Genomic DNA, 11,950 nt, shown 5'->3' with positions numbered 1-11,950 from the left:
AAATGTTCAATAACTAACCCTGTATATTTTTATTTTTATACTGTTGAAGGTATTTCTTCAGAGTAGATTAAACTCATGATTTAAAAACATAACTGTGTTCTAGCTATGTCCAGGGTCTAGAAACAGTGACACTTCAGCCAGCAGTGAGCACAACTAGCACCCAGATCTTGTTTTCTAAATACCTTTTCTCATTAAAAGGAGTGAGAGCTTCTTAGAGAAAGGGCTAATTCTAGTTCTGAGGCAGGGAAAATACAAGGGAAACCAAAAATATTTCCTTGTGCCAGAAAGCAAGGAAATGCTCGAAGACAAATAGGGATATATTAAAAGGACACAGGAGCTGACTTGAAGGGACTCTGATTGGCCAAATTTAGGGCAATTTGAACATTAAAAGGAACAATGATGGTAATGGATAGTAACACAATCTATTTATTTCTTTATTTTTTAGATTGCGTGAATACATAGTGATACTCAACAAACAAAGGTGGGAGAAGTAATGCCAGGTACTAAATGTAAAATGTAAACTAAGTGATATAACTATTTAAAAATCCTCATTTTAAAATCACTGTTGTAAAATTGATTCAGACAAGGATATCGATGGATGCTAAAATCATTGGATGAAAAGTTCTTGGCCAACAGCAAAAAGAAAACATATGTACAGTTATTTATTGAAGCATTTTTTTTGTAATTCACACAGTCTCAGAGTATTATCCCACAGATTATTGTTAATTACAAAGCAAAAGAATTTTTAAAATTAATTTTTTTCACTTAGAAATAGATATTGAATTATATAATTTTTGTTTGTTTGTTTTGTGGAATGTACAATACTCTTCTTTTTAATGGAATTTGCCTGAAAGGGATTTGCAGGCTAGAATGTGAGCTGAGAATTAAAGTTAAGGAGTACAAGAAGAAAAGCAGAACACACTTCTTTTTGTTCTGTGAATTTGGTTCATAGGTACAGGGGTGAAATAATTTCTATCTTCCTGTGTTGTTTCATTAGTGTTTGGGGAACACTACTCTATTGAACACAGCATCCTTTAACACTGTAAGGTAAATTTGGCTTACAGTGTTCATGGCTCTGAGGTCACCAGAATCATTAACTGAAATATGGACTGCATAATATTTGGCAGTGGTAGGTGAGAGAGTTTGGTTTCAGACATGTTGATTTAGAAGTGTCAATAGGAAAACACAGTGGGGATAGCCTTAGGCAGTTACAAACTCAGCTCCAGTATAATGTTTCTCTCTCCTTCCATGACCATAGGACTAGGAGTATATATTTGGGGATCATAGCATGCAGGTCCTGTCTGAAGCCATCATAGTAAATTACACTGAGTATAGAGTGAGGAGTTGCTTATGATGAGGATTAAGCAGAGACCATCAATCTAGTCATTAAGAGGCTAGCAGTGATCTCCTAAGGAGAAGTGATAATAGAGAGTGTGGGAAACAACCAAATGCAGGAGAAAACTGAGGAAGTGAGGAATGGGATGATGGTATCTTGAGGGTCAGGTAACACGAAGGGACAGTGTTTCTAGGATAGTGAAAACAAATTTGTAGGCAGAGGAAGAAAGCAGTGAAAAGGGTGAGATTGAGAATATTTTAAAAAATATTTAATGCCTTTTGCTTTTCATTCAAAATTGTCTTTAACCTTTGTGACTGCCAAGGCCTACCCAGACTATGTAGTATGATTTTACTTTAAATAGTTGCTATTGCACTATAACTGCAGAATTTATCTTAGCAAATCTAGTAGGAAATTTGGCCCACTAGACATTGAGTTAGTTATAGATTATGATAAATCTCCGGCTTTCATTTATCTTGATCTTCTTGATCTAAATTTTGCTCTCCTAATTTTAAAGACAGACCTGTTCAGTATATACATGCAAAAATACATGATACCCTCTTTACTAACATGACCTTGCATTTAAAATGGAAAAAATACTGGTGCCTGGTAGATAAATGCAGATTATTTTAACTTCTTTGGCTATATATATGTTACCAGCATGTTTGTACTAACGCGTAACTGTTTTAGGAAACAGGTATTTGAGCATACAGAATAATGCAGTATATCGGTTTGTGTATTTCCGTGACTAGATAATGCTGTTAAATTCTTTAAGGGAATGACAAGGAGGTGCTGTTTATTTGTGTGTGTTTTCCATTGAAAATGTTGCAGTACATCGTCTGTCACTGTTTTCACACAGTGGGGGTGGGCTGAGGTAGGGAGGGAGTGACGCTGGTATTTGTGTGAACTCGGGCTTGTGATGCTGAGCGTGGTTCATCCGCTCCCTCCTCCCTTTTCCTCCCCACTCCTTCCCACCAGCGCCACAGCAACATCTTCAGAATCTGAGCGAACTGCGCCCAGCACGGGCACAGAGCCTGCCACCGCCAGCAACCTGCGGCCCAAGAGAGGACCGCGAACGCAGTGACAGCGCCTCATCGCCACCAGTCTCCGGACCATCATGGCCAAGAACCGCAGGGATAGAAACAGCTGGGGTGAGTAGCAATGGTAACTTCTGCAGGCTGCACGGGGTCTGGCTCTTCGCTGTCTGCTTCTGGAGACAAGGAGGGCCAAGGGCTGCTCGGTGCCAGTGCCCACGGCTGGGAGACGGGCCCTATTGGGCCGGAGGCACCACAGCCGAGCGGTACCCGCGTCGCCGGAATCGCGCTGTCCGGAGCGAAGGCTGCAGCGTCGCGCAGGCCGGTCCTCCAGTTGCTTCTCCCCCACCCTGCGCCCGCCTCCTCCCAGCATTTGGACAGCACCCATCGGGCGCCTCCGGGGGCTCGTAGGTTCCGCCTTAGCGATAGGTTGGAAGGAAGGCGATGAGGGTGGGCAGGGGGCTGCTGTTACCCCGCCGAAGAGGGCGAGGGGTCGGGGATCTAGAGCAGGCGGAAACCCAACCCCCCTTCCTCCGGAGCTGCGAGCTCGCCGGTCCGGCAGGGCGCGGGCTCCCCGCGGGCGGGAGGCTCGTTGGAACAATAAGGCGGAGAGCGCTGAGTCCCCGACCGAGCGTTGCAGACCCAAGCAACCCTGGAGAAGGGGCACCTTCTTGGGAGTTCCCAAGCACTGCAGCACTCAATTTGGGGGTTAGGTGGAGGAATTTGAGAAGAAGGGGGGCAAAGTTGTAGTGTCCAGCCTTCTGCACCACCCTGACCTGGTACCCCATTCAGAGCAGTCCCAAGGGTGGCTTTGTTCTTTGATTTTACCTTTTGGAGATATTGGGCTCATGATTCAGCACCAGGCCGAGGGGAGGGGAAAGGAGAGGCTAGGCCCAGTGGGTTCACGCCGCGAGTGGGGGGCGGTGCTCACGCAGGCGGGGAAGAGGAGCGCAGTGATGAGGGAGAAACCGCGGCCCCGCCCGCTCTGCTGCTCCAGACCTGCTTCTGGCGATTAGTATGCGCACATTCGGCGTCTTCCGCCTTGGGCTCCCGGGTTTCTTGCAGTCACAGTGCTATATTCACCAGCATCTTAGGAATTAAAGCCCTCTAAAGCATTTTATTATCTTAGCCAGAGCGGATCTCAGGCCACTATAGCTTGGTGAGTAGAGAAATATTTTGTTCATTAGCTTTGAATTGTTAGAAAGTTCGAATTTGGAGCTGCTTGATTCTTTTCTGTGTTTCGGTGATGTCTTCTATAACTATCTGACCAAGAGGCACACATGTACATTTTAATTTGTCGTTTCGGTTTGCTTTTATTAAAAGACCATATATCTCCTTGTCCCTGATTGTTCTGATGATCACAGGATCAACTTGACACCCCGGTAGATAAGTTTTACATTTGAGACATTATCCAAGGTTTGTGGTAGATGTGGAGAGTTGGATTGGAGAGGTCTTTGATTGCTTGGCTGAATTTCTGAGATCATCGAACCCCCATTTTAGTGGGTGTGACTATCGCAATAACACCACTGTCTATGCTTCTTCTGAAATTCGGGTAAGCATTTTCAGAGTATCCCCTTTCCACCCTTCCCCTCAGCCTCTACAATAGAAATTTCATGAACACTCACATTTAAGGTGCATATGTTCAAATCAGTTTTGATCTTGATCTCCCATGGATTGTTGACTCCACCCTGTTAAGAGACAGGCATATGAAAATTTATTCTGATTAACATTTTCCTCCTTTGTGAAGTTTTGGACCGTTATTCTTCTGTATCTCCTTTGGTTACAGATTTCTTATGTAGTGGGTTGTGCCCCCCCCCCCCCCCCCCGAAATTCGGGTAAGCATTTTCAGAGTATCCCCTTTCCACCCTTCCCCTCAGCCTCTACAATAGAAATTTCATGAACACTCACATTTAAGGTGCATATGTTCAAATCAGTTTTGATCTTGATCTCCCATGGATTGTTGACTCCACCCTGTTAAGAGACAGGCATATGAAAATTTATTCTGATTAACATTTTCCTCCTTTGTGAAGTTTTGGACCGTTATTCTTCTGTATCTCCTTTGGTTACAGATTTCTTATGTAGTGGGTTGTGCCCCCCCCCCGCCCTGCCTTGGGGATGCGGTTCTCAAATGAGATTTGCATTAAAATGACATTGGGAACTTATTAGAAATGCAGATTTCCGCATCTTCCAGACAGAGCCTTTGAATCAACAGGTCTGAAATAGACCTAGGAATTTGCTTTTTAATCAGCATTTTAGGTAATTGAGAAGCACATGGTCTTTGGATGTTACTTTAAGAACACCATCTTAGATTATTTATGTTTAATAGAAAAATATCCCAGATAGTTTAACCAGAAGGCATCAGGAGCATTTCAAATACTAGAGTCACTATGGGTTCACTGGAAATTTTCACGGAAAAGAAATGGTGGAATCCTGGACTCTTGGCTTGATGTTCTATGAAAATACTTCACTACTCAGATTTTCTTTGCTGTAAAGTATATATGATATAAATGACTTGGAAAATGTGGCATATGGAGTAGGAGATAGAGATTTTAGCAACGGTGTTAGCTGTGCCTGTCTTTATTCCATTTTATTACCAGCACCTAGTACAATGCCGAACACACAGTAGGTATTTAGTAATAGCAGTGGTAGCTAACATCATTGAGCTAATATCATGAGGTAGGTACCATAATCCTCATTTTACATATTAAAAGGTAGAGATAGCAAATGTGGCAGTTTGACTTCAGATTCTTTCACCACTATTCCATACTGCCTCTTTATTGAATGGATGTTACCTTCTGCATTGTATAGAACTACAGTTTTCGAGGCACATTCATCTGCATTACTGCATTTGGTCTTTAGCCTCCTAAGTAATAATACATCTTAGGATACGTTATTCTCTATTTTGCGGATGGAAAAACTAAGTCTCAGGTATATTACATGACTTGATGAAAGTCATATGTTTAGTAAGTTTAGAGGACTGAGATTAGAATCTATAGTTTTCCCCTAAATTATTTTCTGGAACATAATGCTATGGAGTGTTTTTATAAGAGAATGGGGCAGGGTGTGAGGATAATAGAGAACACAGGCCCCCATAAAAGCCAGAGGTCTCTGATGAGAAAAAAAAAAAAACAAAACTCTAGTGATAGCTTTGAAAAGGAGCCAGTAAACTCACCTTACCATTTAGCTGAGAAAATATTTTTCAGATAGAAATAAAAAGGCAGAGGGTCAAGGTGGACAATCCAGAATTGAAAAATACAGTGATTCCCATGAAAAGGGCAAGAAAGATATTTGCAGAATCTGTACAGGCGAGGTAAAATCCAGATAAGGACCCTTTAGGACTATGTAACAGGTATTATTTTTATCTGAGTGGCCAGAAACCTGTTAGGTCTTGCAGGGGCCATGAAAGCTAGAAAAGAGAAAAACTTTGCTGACCACCAGAGTTGGGGATGGTGTTTGAAGATCCTACCCAGAGATGTGACTGGGAAGCAGGTTAAGTAGAACTGAGAATCCCACCACCAGTACCTAAATCTACACTTAACAAGAAGTTTGAGTAAATTTAAGCACTTAATAGTAAATTTTTCAAAGGTAGGCATTATTATTATTATTTTAATGTATAAGAAATCTGAGATTAGGAGAGCATAAGTAACTTGCCAGAGGTACCATAATTTGTAAATTATAGATCTAGGGTTGTTTGCTTCCACAGTCCATGTAATAAGGACAAGGAACTAGAATAGTATGTCAAAAGGTGCCACAACAAGCCTCTAGGATTTGGCTGGTATAAGAAATCAATGCTCTGTAAACTTGATCACCTTGGACTAGAAAAGTAGGTAAAGAATGTGCTACTGTGGAAAATAATGGGGACAGATGAGTATCAGAAACAGTAACCCAGAAAACAGTTTTCATTGCTGGGCTAGAGCTGAGGTACCACTAGCAACAAAACAGAAGTGCACACCTGTTTGTTTTTATTTATTAAAGTTGCTTAAAAACTTGGGATACCTCATGGGAATTTGAGTTTTCTACAATGTAACCGAAACTGATGTGCAATATTGTTGTGGAAAAAATAGTGCTTGCACTAAAGTGTCAGCTTTGCCTGCATTTTTAAAAAAAACCTATCTCAGCTTCATAGTAAGTATAGGAAATGTCCATTTGTTGAAAAGGCGTTTGTGGAAAATTAAATTTTAGGTTTATGGTTTTGTTTTCTGAGGAAAGATTAAAAACAATCATGAGTTTTTAATACACTTTTCCTATAGATATGTATTTTTTATACTTAACATCTGCTTACACCTTGTCTTGATGACTCCTGGGTTGCACCTTTGCTCCATTTCAAACTTTACAGTCTTTATTATCTTTCGGACTAGTGTCTAGATCATAAATAGAACCTACGATCATCAAGAAAACGACCCACTGTGAGATACTTCCAGTCATAAAAAAGGTTTTAGATTTAGAGTGCCTTCTTCTTTTACATAAAAAAATTCTTATGCAACATATCTATATACAAAGAACATACAATACATATATGTTCAGTTTATTTTTTCTGTTCATTTTTAAAAAGAATAATAATGAGTAACTGTGCCCCCCACAACTGAAAAGATAGAACTTTACTGATATTTTGTCACTCGTTGTGTGCCGCTCTTTAATAGAAACCTCTCCTTACCCTTCTCCAAAAGCAAACGCTTTCATAAATTGGTATTTCTCACTTCCTTGATCATTTTTATAGTTTTGCTATAAATAAGTACATATATCCCTATATAATATATTATTTAGTTTTATATTTTTAAGAACCTAATACAAATGAAATCTAGAGAATGTATTTTTCTACATAATATTTTTTCCAGTCTACATCTTCACTCACATTTGGTATTATAATAGGGTGAAATATCTCATGGTGGTTTCAATTTGCATTTTACTGATGACCAGTGAGGTGTGAGCATATTTTCATACATTTATTGGCTATTCATATTTTCTACTCTGTGCCTGCTTGCTCTTTGCCCATTTTTTATTAGGTTTTCTTTTTCTTCTTGCTTTGTGTGAGTTCTTTACATATTTTGTATATAAGTCCTTTGTTGATAATTTGTCTTACAGATCTTTTTTGCCACTTTGTGATGTGACTCTGCCTTTTTTATGGTATATTTTAATAAACAGACATTTTATGTTTAAATGTGGCTGATTTAATTAATATTTCCCTTTAATGGTTTGTACTTTTTCTATTTTAAGAAAGCTTTCTCCATCTCAAAGTTGTAAAATATTCTCTTATGTTGTACGGTTTTATTTTATTTTTTTAAAAAAACCATTGAGTTGTGCACTTTATTTATTTATTTATTGCGGGGTGGTGGCTGGTCGGTATGGGGACCTGAACCCTCCACCTTGGTGTTACAAGGCTGCGCTCTAACCAACTAAGCTAACTGGCCACCCCCGTATATTATATGGTTTTAAATTTTTGCACTTTATTTTCTTTCAGTTTTTCTTATTGTGGAAAAATATGCATATCATAAATTTTACTATCTTAATCATTTCTATGAAGTACATTCATACCGTTGTGCAACCATCACCACCATCCATCTCCAGAACGCTTCATCTTGCACAACTGAAACTCTGTACCTATTAAACAATAACTCCCCATCCGTCTTCCTCCTGCCTCCTAGCAACCACATGACAGTTTCTTTCTCAATGATTTTGATTATTCTAGGTACATCACATATAAGTGGAATGATACAGTATCTGTCTTTTTGTGATTAGCTTATTTCACTTAGAATAATGTCCCCATCCATGTTGTAGCATGCCAGAATTTCCTTCCTTTTTAAGGTTGAATAGTGTTTCTCTATGTGTGTGTGTTTTTGTATACCACATTTTGCTTATCCATTCGTCTGTTGATGGACACTTGGGTTGTTGCTTCCACATCTTAGGTATTGTGAGAAATGCTTCTATGAACATATGTGTACAAATATCTCTTCAAGACCTGGCTTTCAATTCTTTTGGGTATATATCTAGAAGTGGAGTTGCTGGATTATATGGTAATTCTATTTTTAATTTATCAAGGAACTACCATTTTGTTTTCCACAGTGGCTGTACCATTTCACATTCTTACTAACAGCCAACACTTGTTATTTTCTGGGTTTTTTTAAAATAGTAGCCATCCTACTGGGTGTGACATGGTATCTTACTGTGGTTTTGATATTAATTTAATTTTCTAATTTTCCTTGTTTGATTTCTTGTTTGATCCATTGGTCGTTTAAGTGTGTGTTATTTAATTGGCACAAATTTGTAAATTTTCCAGTTTTCCTTCTGTTACTGATTTCTAATTTCATCCCATTGTTGTTGAAGAAGATACTTTGTATTATTTTTATCTTTTAAAGTGTATTGAGACTTTATAATGTGGCCTAAAATATGTTCTGTCTTGGAGAATGTCCATGTGAACTTGAGAAGATTGTGTATTCTGGTTATTGGGTAGAGTGTCTGTATATGTCTATTAGATCTAGTTGGTACATCATGTTGTTCAAGTCATCTGTTTCCTTGCTTATCTTCCGTCTGGTTGTTCTATCCGTTATTGAGAGTAGGGTATTGAAGCCTCTATTATTGTGGAACTGTCTGTTTTTCCTTTTAATTGTGTCAATGTTTGTTTCACATATTTTGATAGTCTGTTATTAGGTATGTAGATGTTTATAATTGCCATATATTCTTGTTGTATTAACCTTTGATTAATATATAACGTCCTTCTTTATCTCTTGTAAGTTTTTTTGATTTAAAATCTAGTTTGTCTGATAGTAGTATAATCACCCTTGCTCTCTGTTGGTTACCCTTTGTATGGAATATCTTTTTCCAGCCTTTCAGGTTCAATCTGTTTGTGCCTTTGGATCTAAAGCGGGTCTCTTATGGACAGCATATATTGGATCATGTTTTTAAAATCTATCCTGCCAACCTCTGTCTTTTGATTGGAGAGTGTAATCTATTCACACTTAAAGTAATTACTAATAAGGAGGGACTTCTATCGTTTTGCTGTTTTCTGAATGTCATAGCTTTTTTGTTCTTTGTTTCCTGCATTACTCTTTTCTTTTGTGTTTAGTTGATTTTTTGTAGTGTAATGTTTTAATTCCATGATTTCCCTTTGTGTATATTTTATAGCTATTTTCTTTGTGGTTACTGTATTAGTCCGTTTTGTGTTGCTATAACAGAATACCTGAAACTGGGTGATTTATAAAGAAAACAAAATTTACTGCTTACAGTTTCTGAGGCTAGGAAATCCAAAGTCCATCTGGTGGTGGTGACAGTGGCCGAGGGGTCTCACATTGCAAGATGCTGGAAGCAGAGAGAGCAGAGAGAGAAACACAGACTCTCCTCTCCTTTTAAAGCCCTCAGAACCATGCCCCTGACCACCATTTTAAATCTATTCACTATGGCATGGTTCTACAATCCAATCACCTCTTCAGGGCTCCACCTTTTAATTACCATAATAGGATTTCCCACCCTTTTAACAGTCACAGTGGGGGCTAAGTTTCTAATACATAAAACTTGGGGGACACAATTTAAGTTTCAGTGAGTTTTGGGGGACAGTTCAATCCACTACAGTTACCATAGGGATTACATTAAACATCCTAAAGTTATAGCACTCTAATTTGAATTTATACCAGTTTAACTACAGTAACATACAAAAGTTCTGCTCCTTTACATCTCTGACCCCACCCCTTTAAGTTGTTGGTTTCACAGAATTACATCTTTATACATTGTGTGTCCAAAAACATAAACAAATGATTGTTGTTTTAAATGCTTTAGTCTCTTAAATTACCTTTTTTTTTGGTTGCTGTTTGTTTTTATTTTTGGTGGCTGGCCAGTACAGGGATCAAACCCTGGACCTTGGTATTATCAGCACCATGCTCTAACCAACTGAGCTAACCAGCCGGCCCATCTCAAATTATGAAGAAAACAAAATGTGGAGGTACAAACCAAAGTTACAATAATTCTAGCTTTTAGACTAATTTTTCTCTTAAATCATATAGAAAGCAAAAAGTTTAGATAGAAGCTATTGTTAAAATAATAATAGCTTTTATAATTGCCCGTATGTTTAGCTTTACTGAGATCTGTTTTTGTTCATGTGGCTTCGAGTTACTGTCTTGTGTCCTTTTATCTCAACATGCAAGACTACCTTTAGTATTTCTTGCAGGGCAGATCTAGTGGTAACAAACTCTCTCAGGTTTTGATGATCTGGGAATGTCTTAATTTATCCCTCACTTTTGAAGGACAGTGTTGCCAGATGTAGAATTCTTGGTTGACAATTTTTTTCTTTTAGCAATTTGAATATACCAGCCCACTGCCTTCTTTCTGGTCTTCAAAGTTTCTGATGAGAAATCTGCTGATAATCTTATTGATATTCTCTTATATGTGAGGGATCACTTCTCTCTGACTGCTTTCAAATTTTTCTCTTTGCCTTTAGCCTTTGACAGTTGATTATAATGTATTTCAGTGTGGGTCTCTTTGAGTTCATCCTACTTGGAGTTTTTTGAACTTATTGGATGTTTATATTCCTATCTTTCATCAAACTTGGGAAGTTTTCAGCCATTATTCTTCAAATAATCTCTCTTCTTTTAAATAATCTGTCCACTCTCTTCTTCTGGAACTCCTACAATGTGTATTTGGTCCACTAGATGGGGTTCCACAGGTCCCTTAAACTCTGATTCACTTTTCTTCAATCTTTTTCTTTCTGTTTCTCAGACTCATTAATATCACCTGTCCTGTCTTCAAGTTTACTGATTCTTTCTTCTGCCTGCTCAAATATGCCTTTGAATATGTCTAGTGAATTTTTTATTACAGTTGTTGTACTTTTCAGCTCTAGAATTTCTTCTTGTTTTAATCTCTTTATTGAAATTTCCATTTTGTTCATACATCATTTTCTTGACTTTCTCCATGTCTTCTGCTGGTTCTTTGAGTATCTATAAGACAGTTGTTTTAAAGTTATTGTCTAGTGGGTCTGTCATCTTGACTGTCTTTGGGACAGTTTCTGTATTTTTTTTTTTAATGCATCATACTTTCCAGTTTCTTTGTATGCCTTGTGATTTGCTGAAAACTGGACATTTGAATCTAATAATCTGGTAACTCTGGAAGTCAAGTTCTCCCCCTTCCCCAAGGCTTGCTATTTTTTGTTCTGTTTTAATTGTTGTAGTATGTCTTCATGTTGAGGTTTAGCCTGAGAAGTTAACTCAAGGTTTTCTCAGGTCTTTTCTGAGCCTGTGCCTTTCCCTAGGCATGTGAAGTGACTCATTTCCCCTGCATATGCAGTTGCTTTTGGATGTCCTAGTCTTTAGTGATTGGTTTCCAAAAGGGGGAAAAGAGAAAAATTAAGCAGGGAGGCAAAAGGCACCAGCCCTTTAAATCCCCTGGACATGGTTTGAGCCAGAGTGGGAGGGGCTTTCAACAGTGGAGAAGGTGGTGTCCAGCTATGGTTGCTCACCTGTGTCTACAACTCCATAATGAGAAGGAGCAATTAAGATACAGATCCCCGGGCCGGCCCGGTGGCGCACTGCTACAGTGCGCCACTTGGGAGTGTGGCGGCGCTCCCGCCGAGGGTTCGGATCCCACATACAGACCGGTTCCC

The 11,950-nt window shown here is 38.8% G+C and overlaps 1 protein-coding gene across 2 annotated transcripts in view; it reads left to right on the top strand.

The window, feature by feature from the left end:
* The first annotated feature begins 2,209 nt into the window (after window positions 1-2,209).
* The window catches only part of ATL1 (atlastin GTPase 1), a 92,535-nt gene continuing 82,794 nt past the window's right edge, over window positions 2,210-11,950 (top strand). For both annotated transcript variants that reach the window (XM_008571398.1, XM_008571396.1), the window contains exon 1: window positions 2,210-2,484. In XM_008571398.1, the coding sequence (XP_008569620.1) occupies window positions 2,451-2,484 (34 nt within the window). In that variant the 5' untranslated portion in view covers window positions 2,210-2,450. The remainder of the gene's footprint in view (window positions 2,485-11,950) is intronic.

This window comes from Galeopterus variegatus, unplaced genomic scaffold (assembly GCF_000696425.1).
Source record: "Galeopterus variegatus unplaced genomic scaffold, G_variegatus-3.0.2 Scaffold687, whole genome shotgun sequence".
Classification (NCBI taxonomy): domain Eukaryota; kingdom Metazoa; phylum Chordata; class Mammalia; order Dermoptera; family Cynocephalidae; genus Galeopterus; species Galeopterus variegatus.
Note: the sequence above shows the minus strand (reverse complement) of the source record. Positions and strands in the feature narration are given on the sequence as shown.